This window comes from Nymphaea colorata, chromosome 8, assembly GCF_008831285.2.
Source record: "Nymphaea colorata isolate Beijing-Zhang1983 chromosome 8, ASM883128v2, whole genome shotgun sequence".
In the NCBI taxonomy this organism is placed as follows: domain Eukaryota; kingdom Viridiplantae; phylum Streptophyta; class Magnoliopsida; order Nymphaeales; family Nymphaeaceae; genus Nymphaea; species Nymphaea colorata.
In genome coordinates, this window is record NC_045145.1 from 20,349,749 (window position 1) to 20,373,585 (window position 23,837).

The 23,837-nt window shown below is 39.4% G+C and overlaps 2 protein-coding genes across 2 annotated transcripts; both read left to right on the plus strand.

The window, feature by feature from the left end:
* The first annotated feature begins 2,022 nt into the window (after window positions 1–2,022).
* LOC116259597 (protein PLANT CADMIUM RESISTANCE 6-like) lies at window positions 2,023–6,978 on the plus strand. The gene is made up of 5 exons (XM_031637455.2): window positions 2,023–2,031; window positions 3,768–4,269; window positions 5,039–5,110; window positions 6,186–6,398; window positions 6,884–6,978. Exons 1-5 carry the CDS (start codon window positions 2,023–2,025, stop codon window positions 6,967–6,969), a joined length of 882 nt encoding a protein of 293 aa, XP_031493315.1. The 3' UTR covers window positions 6,970–6,978.
* A 7,989-nt stretch (window positions 6,979–14,967) lies between these two features.
* LOC116258904 (transcription factor TGA2.2-like) lies at window positions 14,968–22,460 on the plus strand. Its single transcript, XM_031636353.2, has 11 exons — window positions 14,968–15,306; window positions 15,609–15,709; window positions 15,863–15,918; window positions 16,027–16,233; window positions 16,384–16,461; window positions 16,552–16,611; window positions 18,183–18,260; window positions 18,354–18,411; window positions 21,248–21,519; window positions 21,667–21,915; window positions 22,020–22,460. Exons 1-11 carry the CDS (start codon window positions 15,269–15,271, stop codon window positions 22,164–22,166), a joined length of 1,344 nt encoding a protein of 447 aa, XP_031492213.1. The 5' UTR covers window positions 14,968–15,268; the 3' UTR covers window positions 22,167–22,460.
* The last annotated feature ends 1,377 nt before the right edge of the window (window positions 22,461–23,837 follow it).

The window sequence follows — 23,837 nt, forward strand, 5'->3', positions numbered from 1 at the left end:
TTCTTTCGTTTTTAATGTTTTTTCAAAGAAAATGCGCTTTTTAAAGTTTAAACGGCCATTTAATTTATCACATTTTTCATGTTTTTTTGTGAAAAAAAAATGCATTTTTTGTGACTATGGACTTAAAACAAACTCAAATTCAACTCGTTTATAAAAAATTCAAGCTTGAGTTCAGAGATATGCTTTAAATGTTAAATGAGTTGAGTTTGAGTTGTAAGAACGCGACTTGTTTAAACAAGTAGTCACCAAATGAGTTAAACGAGCTAACAAGTTAAAATAAATGGAACAAACTTAACATATACTAGTTAAATGAGTCAAAACTTGAGCTTGATGTTGTATTGTCAAGTCGAGCCTCACGGATAGCTCCAGTAGTCCAGATTGTAGCTGGAGATTCATTAAAGAGCCCTGATCCTGAATCTTCTTATAGATTTCTGTTTTTTCATTTTATCAACTCTTAATTAAGAGAGAGAATGTTCTAACCTTATGGATATGATCTTAAGAGTGAGATAATGGGTAACATATATTAAATTAGCATTTTTTTAATTTTATTCGTATTTTTAATAATAAACAATAAACAGTTCTTATATCATCAAAACTTTGGTAATAGAAAAGTCAGTTTATTTTACAAAAAAAAAACTTAAATTGAAAATTATGTAAATTGCATTTATGATTATGAATACAAAATTAACTTGTCTGGTTTTTATGTTGCACATATGGTCTGACATTAGGATTAGGGGTGGGCATCGGGCCCGGCCCGGCCCGTCGGGCCACTCAGCCCGACCCGAACGCAGCCCTGCCCACCCCGACCCCCTTTCCCGGTTTCCCCCGACCCTCCCGACCCCCTTTCCCCTCTCGACCACCCTTCCGTCACCCTCCGGCGTTGGGTCCCCGCTGACGGCCCACACGGGCGTTGTGTCCCCGCCGACAGCCCACAAGGGCCCGCAGGGGCTGGTTAGGGAGAGGGGGAGCAGGAGCAGAGAGGGAGAGGGAGAGGGGGAGCGGAGGAGGAGGGAGAGGGAGACGGAGAGGGAAGAGGAGGGGGAGCGGGGGACGGAGGGTGGGAGTCGGGCCGCGGCCGGGCTGGCCTATCGGGCCCGGGCCCGGACCCTGCCCGGACTAGGGTTTTCTCAGTCCGGACCCGGGTCCAACCGGGCTGGCCCCAACGCCCAAGATATGACTAGAAGAAGTCTTCTACGATACTTATTGACACTTATTATTTAAAGAGAGAGAGAGAGGTCAGGGTGATGAGCCACGAAGTCGCCCATTTCATGGACAAAGGCCGCTGCTCCACCTGAGTCAACGGAAGACCGAGCAGGTGAAGAACATTTGTGAAGATTCACCAACATTATTTGTAAACTCAATGTCTAATAAATGAAATCTGGATCAACTGTAGTGATGTTGTGACAGAGTTAGGGTGCAGCCAAAAATTTCTTTTATGTATAAGACACTAAATATATGGGTAACAAATTTTCAATTGACTTTCAAATCCATATAAGTTAAACCCAAATCTACTAGGATCCAATCACCAAAAGCAATGCTTTGAAGTTAGTTCGGTGTCTATAACAGTGTATTATTGTTGTCAAATAACCCATTAATAGCAGCAGACACACCAAAATATATAAAAGAATATAAGGTATTGACATAAATATAATATAATCAATTTATGTTTCTCTACCACTTGGTTGAAGGTCATGACTATATTTGTTAGAGGCACTTTGGGTGGGCAAAGAGGGCCGATCTGCAGGGGTGGAGGAGGGGTAGGCTGTGGCCCGCCTCGAACTAGTTGGAAAAAAAAATTACATTAGAAAAATAAAAAAATTTTAATTGTTCAATGCATTTTTTTTTACTTATATTCAGTTTGGCCCTACTCAAATTTGAGGTTGGATTATTTGGTCTGTCCCTAAACAAAATCCTGGCTCTGCCCCTGCCTATCTGGATCGACAATGAACGTGTCGCGCACACTATGGTTTGGGCTGACGATAAAGACAAGGTGACCCCTATAACATGGTCTGGTCTGGGTCAATGACCAAGGTGAGATGATGACAAGACTCGAGAAGGCGACATTGTGTGTTACGTTAACGGTGATGATCAATTGATCATGGTCAAGAAGGATCCAGCGATATAAAAAAAAAAAAGGAGAAAAGTTACCTACAAAGTGTTAGCATCAGAGAATGTTGTAAATAGTTACAAAAAACATCTCGGAGTTTTAAATGGTGAGGTTTTTCTCGAGTATAATACGGTAAACTTGAAAAAATTGAAAAAAATAAGATAAATTTTAAAAAAATTTAAAAAACTAAAAATGAGAAAAAAGTATAAGCGAGAAACTAATAACATAAACATCAAAAGATAAATAGATTTACAACAAATAAAAAATGAAAGAAAAAAACTATTTGGCATTAAAAAAACTGAAAAAAATGAAAAAGTAAAAAAATGAAAAAAAAAAATGCGTTAAAAATGGGTTAAAACGCATTTTTTTGTTTTTAACGTTTTAAAAAAAATGTTTTTTTAAAAAGTTTTAAAAGGCCATTTAATTTATCGCAGTTTTTTTCGAAAAAAACTGGTTTTGTGTGACTACTTGTAACAAAAGAAAATTATAGAAAGTGGCCGAACCTTTGGCCGGTTTGAGCTCTATTTAAGTTTCGAAATGTCATTTTTAATATTGTTAGGTAAAAAAAAAGCACCATCAAAACGAACCGGGACCAATTAAGAGAATTATACCTATGTAAGAAAACTATCAAATACAGATATGGTAACTTTTGTGAGTGAAAAATACAAAACTTATAACGTACGTACGTCCTCCCTCCTAATTAATGTATATGTCTCCCAAATTTAATGCCCTTGTCATTTATCAACTACTTCTCGACCTGTTTTTACGTGGAACCATCTTTTACTTACCCCTTGGAACTCCAGTGTTATTTAGTAGTATATGTCTTAAGAGGTTTCAAATTTATTCAAAGTTTAGAATTTTTTCAGATTTATTCGATATTAGGATCCGATTGCTATGGGGTTTTGGGTAACTGCAGCAATGTGCTAATCTAATTAAGTAGTTAAGATGACCTAATTAATTATGTTCTTTAAAATTACAAATAACGATCAATATAAATGGGTTAAGATCACCTCATTTAATTATATTCTTGAAAATTTAAAATGACCATAAATATAGATGAGTGAGCCTGTTATTTATACTTTGATGAAATAATCTACTAATAATTACACTTAAGCCTGTTTTCTTGAGCCAAAAATCAACACAATTCTCTCTTTTTCTTTGCAAAAGGTACTTAACAATGCCTAGGCAAATATTAGAAAGTAGAAAAAAAATGTGAGTCTTTTAAAACTGTGGAGAAAATTAAAAAAGCCTTTCAATGAAAGTTTTCATGGATAAGAAATCAGGCTATGATGAAAGCAAAGGCGAATGAAGACTTAATAAAACAAGAACCACAAACTAAAAACTTGGACATGAGGGGATGGATAAAGCGATAAACGATGACCATAAATATAGATGAGTGAGCTTGTAATTTATATTTTGATGAAATAATCTACGAATAATTACACGTAAGCCTATGTATATAAATAATATTGCATGTGCATATTTTCACTATTAGTCTATAATTATGATCGAACTTTATTTTTTAAGTCATTCAAATTATTGAGGAAAGATTTAGCAAGTCAAGTCAATAACATAATGTAAATGACACGGCGGTGTGGTGTGGAATGGATGTGTCTGCCCATCAAGGGATGCATCTATAAAATGCTTGCTTGGAGATTAGAGACCCAAAGCGGGTTTGAGGAAATGGGACGTCCCAAGCAACAGACCACCACCAACCGGTGCTGCCGCCGAAGCCCCTCCACAGCACCCCCAGAAGGGAGCGCCTCAGCAATGCCCACCAGCGGCCGGCCCTTATGCGGCAGACCAGATAAGCCCATACCCATACCCATCCGCTCCGCCTCTGCAGCAGCACCTTCAGGCTCCGGCCTTTCACCCACAGGCCCAGTCTCATCCTCTACCCCAGCCCAGCCATGCCCAGTTCCAAGCTATTCCTTTCCCACCGCTGCAACCACCAAGCTACCCCAGCTTCCCGCCACAGCCTCCTCAATCTTACCAATATACTCCGGCAGCCTACCCTCCCTCCGCTCAGCAACAGTTCAACCAGCACTCTTCGCCGGTGCAAGGGACACCGCTGCAAGGGGCACCATATGTGCAGGCACCACCAGCTCGGTATGGTAGGTGGACGACGGGTCTCTTCGGTTGCTTCGAAGATCCTGCCAACGGTACACTTCTTCCTCGTTAAAATGGCTTATGAAAAATTCATTGACGCACACATAATTAATCATGCCCCGATTTCTGTGTTCTCATCCGTCCTTTGGCCGTTGTCAAAGAAGAAAAAATTTGAAAAAACTTATTCCGGCCCGTTTCCTAAGCTTGAACAGCCATTGTCATGTACTTGTTTGGGGGAAGGGATGCAGCTAAGCTGGTTATATAGCCCGCCTTCTGTACTTAAATATGACAAAAAAAACTCGTGACTAATAAAAAAAACTTTTTGTAGTGATAAAAACGTTTGCAAATGAATATCATTGCAACCCATATACATTTTTAAACATTAAAAAGTGTTTTCTTCTTTTGTTTCGCTTATAATGTTATCTCATAAATATTATCTCATGTTTATGTTTAGCGTTATCTCATACATCCGTTTATTATTTCATTATATCATAAACATGATCTTATATTTATGTTTAGTATTATCTCATACATTTGTTATCTTATTATGTCTTAAATTTTTTGTTATCTCATAAACATTATCTTATACTTATGTTTGGCGTTGTCTCATACATATATCCATTTATGTCCAACATTGTATATGCATGAGATAATAAATAGGTATGAAGTAACAAATAAATATGAGATAATGTTTATGAGATAACAAAAAATTTATAAAAAAATGAAATAACGAATGGACATATGTCCTTTCTATCATTTCTTCTAAAGTTATTTTTTCTCCTTACCGTTTGATTGTGACTTGCTTCACAACATTTTCTGCAGCTTTAATGACCATTTGCTTCCCTTGCCTGCCGTTTGGACAAGTAGCAGAGATATTAGACAATGGACAAACTTGTAAGTTTCATTTTCACTGACATATAATTATTGTGAGTATATATATATATATATGTGTGTGTGTTGATAAGTGCTAAGCACTAGACGAACAAGGAATAGTATCATACTTTAATCTTTTATTGGTGGTTAAGAAAAATGGCAATGTGAAAATGGTATTAACTAATATTAGATGGCGAAAGAGTCCATCACTTGTTTTTTTTTTTGCTCATCAAGAACTAAGATTGTACCTTATCTGTTTAACATGTAAGTGTTTAGCACCTACTAATCTCTTTCTCTCGTTCTATATATATATATATATATATATGTATATAAAATAGACAAACACTAAGAAAAACATGTAACTATTGAGCTTTGGATGTTTTAGAGTTGATTCACACTGATGTATGTGGTTCATTTGTTATGTATGTGGTTCATTTGTTACAGCATGTTGGAATGACCAATAGTATTACGTTCATAGACTATTACTTTAGTTATGGTTACTTGTGCTCCTCACGTGTGAAATGTTTTAATCCTTAGACGTGTTCAAATCTTCAAATCGTTTAAGGCTGAAGTTGAAAACCAAATAAGCAAAAAATTATGGTCGTCAGATTTCACCAAAAAGCAATGAGAAAATGGTATTATCTAATATTAGATGGGGAAAGTGCCCTATCACGCGTGTTCTCTTTATTTCTTTTTTCAACCCAAAAAGTCAAGAGTTGAGTCCGTCTAACATATAAACTAATCTCTCTCTCATATATATATATATATATATATATATATATATATATATATATATATATATATATATATATATATATATATATATATATATCCTCTCATGTATATAGCCTGATGCCACACATTTGGCTCGAGGTCGATATGGTTGGAGGAATCCACAGTTAGATATATAAAAACAGAGTCACGACGGAGGTATTATAATGATAGTAGGTTCAATAGTTTATGATTTTTTTAACTAAAATTTTTAAATTTTTTAGACATTCAAGCAATTTTAATTCTCTTAACACACACACATATCCACCCATATAATGTTTCCTAATTTGCATGGGTTGAATAACTCTTCTTCACATCGTTGCAGCATGTGCTACCAGCGCAATGTTGTACATTCTCATTGCCTGTTGCTGTGGCGTCCCATGCATACTGTCCTGCACTTACAGAACAAAGCTGCGAGGCAAGTATGGTCTCCCGGCGTCTCCTGCTCCTGACTATATTGTTCACTGTCTTTGCGATTATTGTGCTATCTGCCAAGCGTACAGGGAACTCAAGAACAGAGGCCTCGATCCTAGTATTGGTAAGCTATTCTCATCTTTATACTTTAAAAGAAGCCGGTTAGCATTTTTTTATTGGTCGACAGTCCAACCATTTTGTTCATTTTTTTATAAAATCAAATAATATGCTCACAACCAAAATGTTACAAACTTATATAAAAATGGCATTCTCTTAAGTTTGTAACTGAGATTCTAGCGGCTACATCTGTTTCTAGTCTGTCCCTGGACGCATTGCATGTGCAAGGAAGTGGAGAAAACCAGAATTTGGAAGGAAATGTGGGCTTGTAATTGAACCAAGTATTTCCTATGCACGTCGAACTGCTTCTTCTTACGTCGTCCAAATTAATCTATTTGGCTAAGTTAATGAGCTGAACATAAGCTAATTTTCCTGATGTCCAAAATTATTATGCAAAAAATCAATCCATCATGCTTACGTATACCTCACGGTTTCTTTTTCCACTGCCAATATTTCACATTTGAACGGTTGACTTGGTCGCCATGGATGCAGGTTGGCATTCTAATATGGCGCGGAAAGTTCAACAGCAACAGATGGCGACAATGGCTCCTCCTGTAAATCAAACCATGAGTGTTTGAGCTTGCGACCCTCCCCTGAACTCTTCGACTACTCTTTTCTTGCTCTTTGGTTGCAAGGGAGTTGCCGTCCTGGCTGAAGCCTGGGTTTATTTGCCTTAAAGCCAATTTAATTTGCAGTATCGGGCTGTAGCTTCATCTGTCTTGTGTCTCGGTGCATCAGTTTTTATATGGTTTTTCCTTGCTTGTGCTTTATGCTTGCTTTTGATTGAAACCAAATCTCTGAATGTGAACCTTATTTATTTATTTATTTATCAAGGTGTGGTAATGTATTAGTTTTTTATATTTTGATGGGATGCAATGAATGGCGAGTCGGAGCTAGCTCATGAGAACAAGGATCAACAGTTGCAAATTTAAGCGACATATGGAAACAATGATCATAGCAATGCTGGTTCTCGATTCTAAGGAAGAAGGATATGGCTTCTTGGTGAGTAGATCCGACCAATTAGAAAGAGCTAGAGCTCCCGCCAAACACTTTGTTTTTACCTCCAAACCCTCCCACCCCCTCTACTGTCAAGGTATAGAGCTAGCTTTTGGTGTATTGGGTTGCCGCCCTTATCATGTTTCAACCTACGTTTCAGTAATATTTTACAAGGGGTTGATGCCCCAAAGATTTAAAACAAAAATAGACTGAGACAAGAAAAAATGTAGATTGCTTTCCCTCTTCCATCTATTAAACTAGTGAACTTGTTAGGAGTACTAGGGAGACGAACAACTAGAACTTTTGGACCAAGAGGTTGATGGGAGATTTCCCTCATGCATATACAAAAACAATATGCCCTAAACAAGATCATGTTCATGCTAAATCATTGAAACAAAATCTTAACTGTAGCGAAAGTATACCTGAATCCATCTGAACAAATGAACAATCGGATTGCAGTAGGATCTTCCATGGTCTTTGCGGCGCATGTGCGGTCGCTCTCAGATGGGAAAGAGACAACCCTAGAAACCAACGTTTTTGGCAACCATTGCACGACCCCAGGGACCACTACTATTTTATATTATGGGTAATTACAGATTTAACCCATCAAAGAGTCTGTAACTGAGTATAGGTATTTATACATTACAAAGTTACTCATACCATATAAAATGACGTAATATCTCAAAATGCAATCACTTAAGCGGATATTTACATTAAGACAGCCATAATATCTGAAATTCCTCATAGACATATGTCGGCCCACCAAATGATTCTTACAGAAGCTAGCTAGAGAACTCCAACTTCTTACCAGACACAAGTCATGCTCACGGCCGTTTCTCAGCTTGATCTCTTGACCTAGGTGTCTTCTCATATAGGGCAGTGCGTGGGGCTTTAATTATCAAGGGGTAGATCCATTAAGCATGTCTCAAGGGTTTCTTCTCATTCGAAAGGAAAAGTGAAACAAATTTATGTATCTATAATTACTAATTTTTTGATGACCAAAAACAAGAGACTTTTTGGGAGCATTTAAACAGTGAAAATTTCAAGAACCCTGCAGGGCGACCACCAATGAGATGTATATAGCGATTGGTTAGCACTGCCTCCTCCAGAATGTTTACCATCTCCATATATACTATACTAGTCGTTGTTGCCTAAATAGGGAGACTAAATTGCGAGTGTTGCTATCGATTTTTTCCTCTCGAGTCTTGACAAAGTATGCATTAAAAGTCCTTTTTCTATTACCAGAGGACCTGCAAGAACTCCATGCACGCACACTTTCAGCAAAGCCTCCCGATTCGCGAAAGATCTACAAGGTACCATGATGACCGTCTTCATTAGTTCTGAAATTCCAGACAAATACCACTCTTTCCCTTTCTAACTATACAAACAAAACTCTCCTCCTCCGTCCCCACCCAAACAGAACAAAACACCTCTTCTCTTCAGCGAGAAAAGTACTCGATCTTCAGAAAGTGCGGCTGTAATTTCGCTGTATTCTGCTTCAGCACGACTTTAATAACACTGGTTTTGAGAGCCGTCCCCAAAAAACAAGTTATGCACACGCATGTAGTTATCTATAAACCCAAACGCATCCTAAAATGGGGGTTCCATTTGAAGAATCTTTTTTCATCCTTTTCAAAATTTACAATTCTTTAAGTTAGAGAGAATGATGTCCGTGAGGCTGTTGGAACAACGGCTTTGGATGAAGCTGCTACAGCAGCTAGTTGCCATTTTTAGTATCAGGAGTGTAAGCACTTCGAGATTCACTTTATATATATATATATATATATATATAAAAGTTGAAACACACCATTGGTAGCATCATATATGTAGGTCTTCTGCCTTGAGAGTTCATAAGGTTGGATGAGAGTTTCGGCTTGGGTTATCCCTGCTCACCTGAAAGTTAAAGAGAATGATTGTAAGAAGGAAAAAGAATAAGAAAATGAAACAGCAAAGGAGTAGGAAAAAAAAGGGTCATGAAAAAACAAGTCTAGAAATATAAGACTTGGATCATTTTTTTCAACCTTTTTGCCAGCACTTTGTTTCTCTCTTTTTTCTAGTTTCCATTCTCAAAATTATTCTCTTCACCATAAGGTTAGTGAATCTTATTAAGTGAAAGATATATATAGTAAGTTCATTAGAGGACTATTCCTCCTTTTCTCTTTCTTAATTAGTTTTCTTACCTGTGTTTCTTTTTTTCACAAGTGTTCTCCCAATTATAAGAAAATGGGAGGACTGCTTAGAGGAGTCTGAAAATCGATTCAATTTAACTCATTTCACACCATTGCAGCATTGCATGCCTTTCTCTTGCATAAATATCTAAAGAGACAAGGATGAAATCAGAATCAGGTTCAACGGTGAACAATGGTACTGTAACTGTGGGACCGGTCAGGAACGCATCTAAGTATTAATTACAATACAAGGCCTATATTTCCTTATAATTTTTCCGTCCGAACAACCTTTGGTTGATCTAAAGGTTAACTTTGCCGCATGAGTGCTTTTAGCCTTGCAACTGAGCAAACGAAGTTGCGCAATCAGATGCACTCACAGTAACGCTTAGGCAAAGTTTATTTATCTTTTGAAGAAAATGCTTCTTATTTCTGCAGACAATTTTCAACTCGTGTTGCAGTGGATAGGACAAAAGAAGCAAGCTGAAGGCGATTGAAGTGCCCAAAGGTATTGTGAAGCACCCTTTTTTAGAGGGCCCTATTGCCAAGTGAAAGTTCCTATCATCAGCTTTTCGTCTTCCTCTGCGAGTCTCTTAATCTATCTCTGAACTTGTGCTTCAAAAGCAAACCACATGGCCGGATCCAACATAGAGATGATCTGAAATGGAAATATTTGCTCCGCAATAAATGTTGTTTGCATATCCAAATCATCCCTTCTCTCCTAAACAGCATGCATGCCATTTTTCTTCCTACTCTCTAAGGGTGCGTTTGAATTGCATGGATTTTACTGTAGAGCAAGGATCACAGTTCTCGCTCCACGGCTTAATATGCGCACCATCGCACGAGAATGGTTCGTTCATTCTCTACAATGAGTGCCCATGGATGTTTGTCCGTGGAAAAACATCGGTCCAATATTTATCTGCAGATTAGAAATGCCAGCCATTAGGGCTTTGTCTTCATCTTCCTCTCTCTCTCTCTTTCTCTTTCTCATCTTCTCTTCATCCACAGCCACACACTGTGCCCTCCAACCACCGCCAAGCATCGACCACCACCATATGCAAGGGCAGCAAGGAAGCAAATCTGATGATAAGATTAGAGATATACAACGATATTAGAACCGCAAACCCAGTAGTAGCCTAGCGAAAAGAGACTTGGCTCAGTGATGCCATAGCTTAGGCAAAATGGGTTCGTTTTCTTGCGAGGGTTCGAAGACTTGTTAACAACTTAATACAAGACAGGCTCATTCATTATTCATTTTGGCCTTCATCTTGTTAACAGGTGTGTTTCCTGTGAAGAAGAAATTGAAACTATCAACAGCTTCTTTCTTGAATGCAGATCAATTAACCCCATTTGAGAGCTGCCAGTCATGATCTCCTTAGCTCTAGCAGCTCATGGGTCATATGAAAAAGTGGGATGGATCCTACTACCAATATACATATTTACTTTAATATCTTACCGTTATATGTGCACAATGAACATTCATAATTTTGTCGTGTTATCTCATACTCTTATCCTTATCTCATACCCGTAGTGTTTGAAATAATGATAGGGGTGGGTATGAAATAATAATTACTAGGGTATGAGATAACGACATGAGTAAATAATGATAAAGTTTGAGAGAATGATGGATGTATGAGATAACATGGATATAAGATAACTACATGAGGAGAACAAAACAAAAACTAAAAGGCTTCTATTCGGTTTGGAAGAATATATCCTGAGCTTTATCGAATCTCAAAACCTTACTTTTTCAGTTTTTTTTTTTTCTTAGAGAAAGCTCTCTCTTTCTATTAACCAAAAGACATTTTTTATCGTTACTATATTGGTGCACGAAAATTTCATGCACATCGGTCACATATATAATCCGCTTCAGAAAATAAAGTCGCCTTTAGTACACTCGTGATATATGGAAGGGCTTGGGAAGATCTAAAAGAACTGCCATATCATGCTTGTTGGTCTGAAAAGTTCAGCAAAGACATAATTCTGTGGATGCATACTGGGATGAGATGCTTACTGTCTAGTCGATCTGCATATATTACAAGGGAACATAGAAAATCGTCTATATGGCAAGACATCCAATCTCCAATCTCATGAGAGCAGTGTCAAAATTACAGAAAATCGCAAATGGGATGCAGATAGATTTTGTTTAGTATATATTCAGTAGAGGATGGAGCTGTTAAAGGACCTAAAGCACTGGGCTTCGGTTTGTGAAACAAAATCTGTACTCCACACAAAGTCATTTTGATAGAAGGGAATCATGCTTTTTAAGCTGTAAATCTTCTCCTTCAGTAACGCAAGGCCAATACAATTGTAGAGGGGAATTGTTATACTTCTTCCTAAGGTTTGTTGACATATTGTAGTGGCTCCTAGCAACACATATTCGCTTATGGGAGCCCACTCTGCCAGCAGTCTTGCACCTGAATCAAGCATTACCTTTCTACCAATCAATGGTCTAACTAGTTGATGTTTTGATTTACCGATCAGTGGTCTACCAAATCAAAAGATTTTGGTTGGACATATCCCTCTTCTTTTCTTTTTCTTTTTTTTTTTCGGATCAACGCTGACATTATTCTTTACATGTCTTGCACCTATATATATATATATATATATGAGACATAGAGAGTAAGAATACGTACTAAGTTCTTAGGTGCAAGACATAAGTAGGGGTGAACACAAGCCAAGTTGAACCCGAGTTCAGTCAGCTCAAGTTTGACTCGACTAATGAAACTTCGACCTTGAGAATAACTCGACGGAAGCAACTCGAGTTTGACTCTGTAGTTACATGTTAAGCTTGAGCTCGACTCAATTAAGGCTCGACAAACTCGTAAACTCGTTTGAATATATCGACTTGATTAAGGCTCGACAAGCTCGATTAAGACTCAAGTTCGACTCAATAATTACTTGTTGAACTCAAACTCAACTCGATTATTTGAACAAGTCGACTCATGAACTAGAAGTCGACTCGTTAAGCAAATGATTCGACTCGAACCCATTCACGAGCCAAGCTTTAACAAGTCGACTCGTTAAGCAAATGATTCGACTCGAACCCGTTCACGAGCCAAGCTTTAACAAGTCGAGTTCGACTCATTGTTCAACCTACATATAACATCTTACTCATTAATCTTCTTAATGCAGTTGGTTGAACAAAAAACAAAGACACAAGTTGTTACTTCATCTTAGATAAATAAATAGTCATTGATATATATATATATATATATATATATATATATATATATATATATATATATATATATATATATATATATATATGTGGGACATGGATGGGCATATAGAAATAGAAGTGCTATGAATAGTGGCCCTCATTTTGATTGGTGCTCATCTACTTCTTTTGTAATTTAGGTCTACATCCGCATTAGATATAAACAAAGATTGAGAAGTGGACGGACCTTTTTGTGCGTGTATCCTATTTTCATCTACTTCGATAATAAGTTTTGTTTTCAGTTTACGGTTCCTTTGGCGTGACATGGAGACGCTCTGTTTTGTGAAACTTGGATACAAACAGATCGGTCTCCCAAGAGGAGAAGCACCGTACCAGCTGCTACCCTCGGCCATGGCCATGGTTTCTTCGCCGGCCGAGCCTCCCCGCCGACCAAGGACGATCAATTATTTCAGTCGATCGGCTGAGCTCAACCTTGGTACGGACCGAGCTTCGCCGGTGGGCTCGCTTCCCGGCCCTTTATCATCACAGAGGACTGATTAGGACCCAGACTTGACCTGCAACCGGACCCAACACCAACAGGCCGTACCAGACGGACCGGCATTAATGGCCACTGCATGTTCAGCCACCAGACTTTGAAGACTTTGTCTCTTCTACAAAACAAGAAAAATTGCATGAGATTGACACTCCTGTCGCGTACTGAGGCGAGCAGGACGAGGAAAATTTTAACCTTTCTCCGGAAACGCAGATTTTGGATCCACCAAGTTTCGGATTCAGTTCTGTCCCACCTTTTATACTCTCCAATCTAATTCATTACAATATTCAAGTTGGATTTCATATTCCAGATAAAACTGCAAATCAGATCCAATTTCATGCACATTTCTTTTAAAAAGAGAAAGTTCTTTGGCAGATGGAAAAGCGTAGGAATAAACGAGCACTAACTTTTCTGGCCTTTTCACTTATTGGGTGTTCCCATATGAATAATGTAATCTTAATTAACAATCTTTTAAATGCCATTCCATCTTTATTTAAGCAGCAAGAAACCGGTTATTCTCAAATGACATTCAACAGCATTTAATATTGGCCAAGACACATACACTGACCAGGCGATCTGCATCTTGAAGAGGCAATTAAACCTATGCTTCTCTCTTCTTAAACGCCATACTTTATATTGGTTCTGAACTTATGGGAAATTCATCTACAATGTCGCTTTTCTAGGCTTCTTCGCCATTAATTAACGTTCGTGGGGGATTTGGCTTATGACTCACGCACAAGTCACTTCAATTTCAAGAGAATTCCATTCTTCACATTCATGTCAAATTTAGACGGCATTTAATTACATTTACTATAATTAAGCTTGGCAACGTGCCAAAATTTAATTTTAGTAGAGTCGGGCTGTGGAGCCCGGACGCGCCGCGTCTTAGCCGAGTCGGGCTGGGCTGGGGAGGGGAGCCACTGGGCCGCCCATCACATCGGGTCTGAGCCGGCAGATCCGCTCAGAGGCCGTACCCTGCGGCACGATCCTTTTGCCATCATTCCAGGCGGCTCCAGCTGCCCCTCCGATTCCATTCTTAATGATGGAATGAATATTTATTTATTTTTTATTATTATCCGCCTGGAGGGTGGCAGACTGGCAGGCAGCTGCAACTGGCTGGGGAGGAGGCCGGATTCCTCTCTCAGCCGATCCGACCCGAAGGGGCGAGAGGATCACTGGGACGTGACTGACAGCTTGCCAGTCGCTCGCAGCTCGCGTGCTAAACGAGCGCCTTGCAGCGTCACGTTCCATCGGACTTGACACGTGGTGGATCCGGGTCTGTATTTTAATACATCGCGATCCAATACCCGAAAGGACTTGGATGCTGATGGAACCGTATGCCCGACACGTGTCTCATAATAGATGGGACCCGAACATGGGCTCTGATCCTGGTTTCTTGGACCGGTTGTTTTTGGATCTTAGATTTGGATCTGGAAGTTGCAGAGTAGACGTGCATGGGAACGCCATCACTACATGGATGCTCAGTTTCCAAAAGTAGCAAACGATCGAGATCGAACGTTTTTTTTTTTTTTCTTCGTCTCCCTTTGCGAGTGGCGCGATCTTTGGTGCTTTGCTTCGAACCAAGCGCTTTCTCTCTCTGTTTTCTACCGCAGTAAAAGACGGGAGGTGGGTGATAAAGGGGAGGGGGTTTTACCGCGCGACGCCGCAGAGAGAGTGGGAGGGAGGGAGCAGCTTCGGGAAGCTAAATTTCTGGGGGGGGGGGAGAAGGAGACTCGCGTCGACGAGGGAGAGGGGATCGCGGGATCGAGTCGTGAAGCTGGGGACATTTTATTGCAGGCCACGGCTCTCTTGTCTTTTTCTTCCTCGCTCTCTGGCTCTGGGTCTACCTCTCTGTCTGTCTCGCTCATCTATTTTCTGTAGCTGCTCTACTTTGTTCGCGGACTTCGAAGAGCGGGAGAGGAAAACAAAGATGGTGGATTTGATGATGATGTGATGATGGTGGTAGCCGTGACGACGACGATGATGGTGGACACTGCTTAGTCATGCAGAGCTTTGCGTCTTCTCCGGGCTCCCTGGCAATGTACTTGAATCTCTTCGTCTCTCTCTCTCTCTCTCTAATGATTTTGGTGGATTCTTCTTCTTGGTTGGTGTTTTTGCGGCCGACGGTTTGGTCTGCCTGGGTTTGGTCGGATTCATACTGGAAGGAGTGAACATGTTTAGAGTAAATCTCTGTAGGGTTAGGCTTTGTGCAAAGTGTGATTGGACTCTGTGTGTGTGTGTGTGTGTGTGTGTGTGTGTGTGTGTGTGTGTTCCCTGCTTGAAAATTAAGCATTTTTTTATCTTCTTACTTGAATTTTTCTATGCTACTGGTTCGTGGTGTAGGGATGCGCAAACCAGCCGTATGCACTCTAGGGTTTCCGATCTTGGAGACATTCAGCAGGCCACCGGATTCTGCCTCCAGGACGCCATGAACCTTGCTCGAAGTATATCCATCTCACTTCTTCCCCTTCCCCATTTCATTTCTCCGCCTCTCCTCTGCCTTTTTCGTTCATTCTTGCGCTTAATTTAGGCCACTTCTCGGGTTATACGGTCACCGGGAATTTTGATTCATTTATTTCAACTTGTTATTCATGAAGGTCCCATATTTACTGCTAAATCCCGCGGACAGGCAGTTAATCCCGGCGCGTTGCAGGTTAGAGCTTCCAAAAATGTGACTGGCTTTCGCCTCTCAAATTCGTAGTGATCTCATTTATGAATGATCATTGGTTTTTTTTTTCTTCCTTTTTTCCGTGGTGATCAGATAACCAATCCATTGGATACGGGCTCTGCGGAGAAAAGGGTACCCAGTGGGCAGCACTCTTCTTCCCAGAAGGGTCTGCAGACGAACTCTTCTGCTCTAGCTCTGGTGAATGGTTCTTTAGAGAATTGGGGGGAGTCTGGTGTGGCGTCTGCAAGTCCGCCGACGGATACTTCAACGGATGTCGATACCGATGACAAAAATCAATCGGTAAATTGCTCGGCTATTTCCATTTTTACTGCAACTTTGATGGCTCTATTAGCATGCTATCAGCGCGAGCGCGAGATATTGATGATCATGTTTATAGTGAGCCCATTGTGCTACTTGTAATTGTGCGTTATGATGGTACCTTTTTCATAGTCTGAAGGTGGTCAAAATCGAGCGGTGGTAACCGTGGACTCATCTGACAGATCAAAGGAGAAAACAGCTGATCAAAAGGTTAGACAAAAGTTACCCCTTAACTAATCTGTTAATATGTCTAAGTAACCTTTTTGTTTTTTTCGTTTTTTTTTTTCTTTTTCCATGCAGACGCTGCGTCGGCTTGCTCAAAATCGTGAGGCTGCAAGAAAGAGCCGCTTGAGGAAAAAGGTTAGATGGTTTTTTCATTTGCATGTACTTCTTCAGTCAGGTTCGAGCTCATTTTTATGGCTTCTTTATTCTTTTTATTTTTTATTTTTATTTTATGTTGTGCTTAGGTTCAAGTAGGCACAAATTTGTTGGCAGAATGATGGCCGTAGATGTTCTTGTAGTTTTAAGAATCGATTCAGCTATCTGCAGTTGAACTTTTGAATTCTTTGTGACGCCTGATGATCTGTCCACAATTGGTCACTCCTCAGTAATTCCAACAAAAAAATTCAGCGCTTTCTTTTTTCTTTTTTTTCCTGTTTGATGAATTTGAAGCTACCTTACTGGGAAATAGTTGGAGATATGAATTTATATTCGCTGAGTTACAATTCTCTTATATAGATGTAGACTATATACTTCACCTTGGACCTTTTCCTTGAGCGTAAAGGTTATGATCACATATCCACATTTAGCCTGTTTTGAGCCGTATTCACCGAGGAATTTTTGCTGTTATTTTGCAGTGTAAGTGGAACTGTTGGCAGAGGACCTCGTCTGATCTATTCACACCTTATAAATGACATTCTGCATTAAGCGCTGGAAACTTCTAAGCCTAGGTCGTTGATTGGATGTGAAAACTCGGCGAATATTTTAGGTCATGAACCATGTTTTAGGTTCATGATTGGATGTGAAAACTCAGATGAGGTTCTGCACTAAGCACTAGGAAATTCTTGTTCTGTGACACTAATTGCACAATGTGTGCTGCTTTTGTGGTGGCATACTAAACCCAGTTGGGCCTATGGATCCCACTTAATTAATTAAACGTTGTGGTCCAGATACCTTCAGTCCTGTGAGCACTGAAAATACTTACATTTATTTGTTTCATGTAGATGTTAGAATGGTCTTAATTACTCTTAAAGCAGTTCGCAAGGAAGAAAAAGAGTTATGGGTTCATGGGACGGTTATGAAATCTTGCATTGCAAACAAATCTTTTCTGGCGAGAGTGATATACAAAACAATTCTTCCTAGTGGTGATTTGGAGATGTGCTTTGCAATGAGCATTTTTCAAATGCTCATGAGACCTCTTAGGCATGTCCAGTGCTGAACATGATTAATACTTTTATATTACATGAAAAATAGCCTGATCCTAGCTATGAATGATTTATGTGAAAAATAACTTTAAAAAATAATGAACAAGGTTTCATGTTATAATATTCATATTTTAAAGTATGAATTCTGGTTCATGGAGGATCTGAGCCCAGCTTATCATGGGCTATTGTTACCTGGGACCAATCTGTTTCTCATACTTGAAACCTCTGGTGGTACATGCCACTTTTAACTATGATTTTTTTTTTTTTGGAATTTTGGAGAATGTCAGAAGTGTGCAGACTAATTTGCGAAAATTTATCTTCCCTTACTCTAAAGTAGTTCTGGTCCATGGTTGAATTTCATAGCCTTCTGCCCAACCTGTTTGATGTTCCATTATTTCCTGCATTTATCTATATGGACATGTATTTCCCCTTCCTTTTGTGCTTTTTTGGTGGTATTGGGAAGTTATGCACCATCTTAATCTGTTGTCTATTTTGTGGCATAAATAGGCTTACGTTCAGCAGTTGGAAAGTAGCCGGCTGAAGCTGAGTCAGCTTGAGCAGGAGCTTCAGAGGGCACGTCAGCAGGTTTATTGGTTACTTTAAGTAAAATTCTACTTTAAACTTTGTGGATAATATTATCTTTTCTTGCTTTTTTTATTAAGAAATTCTTGCATGCAGGGAATCTTCATTGCAGGTGGTTGTGCAGGAGACCAAAGTCATTCAGTGGGTGGGAATGGTAGGTATTATGTACTTAATTTGGTATATTTGTTGCCTTCACATGTTGCTTGAAATATTCTCATTAATTATTTTTGTTGAATATATTCCAATTTGGGTCCTTAACACGTCTTCATTCTTGAGTAAGTTGCAAATTTGTGTGTACTTCATTGTATCCATGCAAATTTCTCATATGCTAGCTAGCCGTTTAAGGGTTGATATTTGATACTTAGATCTCAGAAAGTAATTCAATCATAAATGTCCATTTTCAGCCTGAAAAAGGAAATTTTGCTTCTGAAATGTCAACCCTGTGGACATTGAATTGTAGCACTGTCCTCAAAATCAGCTTGTGAATTGAATTGGAAAGCATGATGATTCAGAGAATCGATGAATCGGAATCAGAATTGTTTGTGAATTGATCCAATTAAAAAATGTGTTTAATAGAAACGTTCAAATAAAAATTTAAGACTTAGAAAATCGCTCCCTAGCTCCCCAGTTTCTTGCTGGAAAGTTTTTTTTTCTTATATTCAACAATCAATTGTTTTTCCAAAAAAAGTTGTTGAAGAAACTATTTATATAAAGTAAAAAGAAAAAAAAAATAAACAGTAATTAACCAGGGTACAAAAGCCACAGTGAGAAAGGGGGCAGGTTGAGCATATGCCTAGTTTCACTTTCTTTGTTTCCCCCAGTCTCCTCAGAAAGGAAAAAGAAATTTCCTGTGCGCTTGTCCCAATATCAATGTGCTCTTCACCACGTTAGGGATGCAGGTTTGTCCTACACATCTCAACCGGGATCCATCCTCTCTGTGGCCTTCTCCTCCTCCAGGTTCAGGCGGACTCTGCTTGGAATGGCTTCTGCTACAATAGGTGTTCTAACGACACCCTGCCGTTAGATGAATGAAGGATGGAAACCTGTAGGATTCTTTTCTTTCACACTGGGTTCCAAACCAGCAAGGCAATAGATGGAGCCTGATCCAGCTGCAGCCAATGTTTTGCTGTTATGCTGCCATGAGATGGTAAATCGCTGTGTGCACGATGGCAATTGACATTGTGCCTATAAGTTGTTGGGTGACTGACGAGGCCCGAAGCCCCATGAGGGACCAGAAGATTGCATCTCTGTTTTGCAATGAATCAGCTGATTCAAGCTTGTTTTGGCCGATTTTGGACAACCATTGACTAGCTTTTGCTATAAATGCATCAACTTTTAGTTCTGAATAACCTTTCTTTTGGTGTTCTGATGGTTTATATCTTTGCTTGCTAATTGTCTTAAATCACAAAAAATAATTTAATCATAAAGGTCCATTTTCTCTATTGGAGACTTTTATATGGTCGAAAGCTGGACAACATCTTATGTCATGTTGGGTGAGTCTTTGATCTGCAAAAGGAAATTTTGCTTGTGCAATGTTATCCCTGTGGACATTGAGTTCAACAGTATGTATGCTCACCATGTAGGCTCTTAAGATCGGGAATGTCTGAATTCAACAATCATTAGTTTAGGTGCTGTAGATAACTTAAATAACAACTGTTATGGTCTACTTATATCTTATTCTTGGCCATTTGATTATATCAGGCTACTTTTTGATGTAAAAGTTTCTGTACCTATAGGGTCTGATGATAAAGGGATGTGTTGAACGTCACTGTGGACTCGTGGAGTGCTCTGATAATGACCATGCAGCTCATGTTAATTATATATGGTTTAGAAGAAAAAAGAGCACGATACACTATTAGTGGTAACTTAGTTCCAGGCATCCTTCTTAAAGCATTCCCCTTTTGTCTTTTAATCATTAGTTCTGGGCATCCTTCATGAAAAAATCTTTCTTTTCTCTTTTAATCTTTTCTATTAGCTAATATGAGCACTAGGAAAGAGGTTATGGCCATCTTGGTAGCATCATTTATTCAAGAGAGCATAATTTTAAGAGTCAAACCACTCTTGTGGTGCTTGTTTAGGCCTCTCCTGATGCCTTCTTATGAAGGGTGTGTTACGTTGATATCCTTCAAATTTATGCATTCTTATTTTAAGTTACACTACTGTAAACAATTCAAATGCAGTTGTGCTCATGTACAGCAGGAGAGCTTGTCAAAGATCAATTGACCATTGTCATCTCTCTCTTGCTGGTTCTCGCTGAAGATGTGGTTTTCTCTTCTGATTTTGGTTTGTTATAATCTTCTAATTGTCAATAACGCATCGTTTGGCTCCATTGTTTCTCCTAACCACTGCTGTATATTGGGTTTGGATCCTGGAAAGCAGGATGCTGAAACTGTATGCTGAAGCTCTTGGTAACCAGCTGGCTTAGCCTTGACAACTGAGGCACCACGTGATAACATTATTGTCATTTATTACACACTTTTGTCATCATTTGGGAACTTTTGTTGTAGCATAGATGACTGTGTAAGCTAATGGTCTTGCATGCACATTCATGTCATTTATCATCCACCTCATGTGTTCTACATGTCACTGAGTATTGCTAGTGAGTAGTGACAATAGTGGTATATACGGTAGTGCAAAAGAACATCAATTTGTTTGTTGTAGCCCTGCAAACATGTTCAATGTTTGGCATATTGTGCATCTGTGCCAAACATTGAAATTGATGTTGATGAACTTTGATGATGTGGATGTGCACTAATGGCTTTCAATTGTAGGTTGTGATAACTTCCAGTTTCATCTATGGTATATATTTTGGTTCCCAGTATTTGCATAATCAAAGCATTGCTAGGGTTTCTCCATTTGTGTGTGCATTTCAGTGGGGCTTTCTACCCGTCAACAGTAATGAGTAACAAGAGGCTTCAGGCTGGCACCGTAATTGGATTTAGAATGATAATTGACAACTACATAATTAATAGCGGTCACCCCTTGTGCAGGTGCCCTGGCGTTTGATTTGGAGTATGCTAGATGGCTTGATGAAAATCAACGGCAGATAAATGACCTGAGAGCAGCTGTGAACGCTCATGTTGGTGATAATGAGCTGCGGCTTCTCGTGGATGCAGTTATGGCACAGTACGATGATCTGTTCAGGATCAAAGGCGTTGGTGCAAAAGCTGATGTTTTCCACATGCTTTCAGGTATGTGGAAGACCCCAGCTGAGAGGTGCTTCATGTGGTTGGGAGGTTTCCGATCTTCAGAGCTTTTGAAGGTTAAACCTCACCACAGCTTTTTCATCTGGAGTTCAGAGATTCTCTGTAGATAAAGAGTACAAAATAAAAATTGGTTTTTGTATTGACGTTTAAAAATGGATATAGGACATGGTACTGATAGTGTGGTTGCTCTGTCTGTGTTGCAGATCCTAGCACAACATCTTGAGCCTTTGACTGAGCAGCAGTTAGTCGGCATATGTAATCTTCAACAGTCTTCCCAGCAGGCTGAAGATGCATTGTCCCAAGGGATGGAAGCATTGCAGCAATCTCTTTCCGAGACGCTAGCATCTGGCACTCTGGGACCTTCCGGTTCATCCGACAATGTTGCCAATTACATGGGTCAAATGGCAACGGCTATGGGGAAGCTTGGTACACTTGAGAGCTTTCTTCGCCAGGTAGGAAACCCCTTATTCAATTTTCTGCGTCTCTTCAAACAGAAACACACACAAGTGCCCAACCATCTTTTGGAGTGATGTTGAAATTTCTGTTATGATACCAGGCCGACCATCTCCGGTTGCAGACTTTGCAGCAGATGCACCGCATACTAACAACTCGTCAAGCGGCAAGGGCTCTGCTTTCTATAAGTGACTATTTCTCTCGCCTGCGTGCACTTAGTTCACTGTGGCTGGCACGTCCAAGGGAATAAATTGCCTGTTATATGGTAGATCTTGTTATGCAGAGGAAGCAGCAGTGTAGTCACGTCTCCAATCCGGTCCCAAGGTCCGAGAGCAATGTTGAGAATGAGAAAATGAAAATATTTGTCGGGCTTAGCAGCCGCCATAACCATGAGGTTGTAAGGGATGGGATGATAATCTGCTAGTCCAACAAGGTCCTGTAACCCTGTACAGTAATAGGTCAAATTGTATGCTCAAGCTTCCCTGGGAACACCAGAATGTAATTGGGTCGTTTAGTTATTATTAATGTCTTGTTTATTGCCATTCTTCTAGTTGCCTGCAACTTACCTCATATACTTAACCGAACATGTCAAATATGATCTATGTTTTGGTATTGATAAAAAGGGGGTCCTTGCCTTCACTCGTGAGGTACTTGAAATTTTGCTTGGTCAGTTTCAGTTGTTTCTTCTGAATGCCATTCTTATTGACTTTTTTATTCCGTTGATACATTGATCAGTGTCTTTGTGGAACTAACACCCTGTTTGGATGATATGGGAGAGGGTGGGAGTGGAATAGAAAAGATATGTAATTCTCTGTTTGGATGGTCAATTAAATAGGAGGAAACGTAAAAGGCAATTAAAAATTGGTTTTGGATGCAAAGGAAGGGAAAGAGAAAAAAAGCATAAAGATTTCTTGATGAGATTGTGAAGGAAAAGAAAAGTTTTCTTAGCAAAATTACTCTCTAACAATACCATTGTGTTGCAAATTGCTATCTAACAATACCTCCTTGGATGGTTTTATTTTGATGGTACTGAAGAAAAGTGTGGAAGCTGGTTCTTGTCCTTCTTTCTCTTCTCTCTCTCTCTCTCTCTCTCTCTCTCTCTCACACACACACAATAAGGGATCTGACCCTCTCTTCTATTGAGCAGCTATTAACTGAAGAGGAAGGGGGAACCCAGCCCTTCCGCTGTGGTTGGCAGCTGGGGTGTCGAATGGCATGGTGGGCTATTAAAACTGCTAAACATTCTTTACGGCTAAACATTTTTTCTTTTTTGTGTAACAGAGGCCACTAATGGGCATACTGATTTAACTTTTTACCATCAGTAGTCTCCCATCAGAGAAATCATCTTTTCCATCAATCTAAAACGCCATAGTAAAAGCAAAGTTGAATTTTGGGGGTCTTTGCCAAAAAATCATGATAGGGCAGAAATGTTACAAGACAAGTTTAATTTGTGGATTTGGTTGGTTCACCCCAAGCATGATAGGACTACAGGTCACATGACAAGTTTATTTTTGTGGTTTTTGGTTGGTTGGCTGCTTGGCTGCATCATTTGTTTTGTTTTGTGGGGTTTATCATCCAACTGCTACTTTGAACTCTCAAGAGCATTAGCGTAATAGATAAGATGGGGCTGGTAGACGGTCAGCCTTCATTTTGAATTCTTATGACAACATTTTCATGTAAAAGAGAGACACTGACATACAAGTTGAAGCATAATGAAGGTGTCATCTTAAAACACCAAAAACCGACCTAGGATCTTAAAAGGATGAGAGAAAAGAGTTGATGGCTTCAGTCCTCTTGCTACACAGTAGAATGAACTATTTTTCACTGCTACTTGAAACTTTATCTCTTTGAGAGTTGAATGGGCAAGCTGTATATACTTGTAGGCATATATTTACCAAATTATTGCAACGGTATCCTGAAG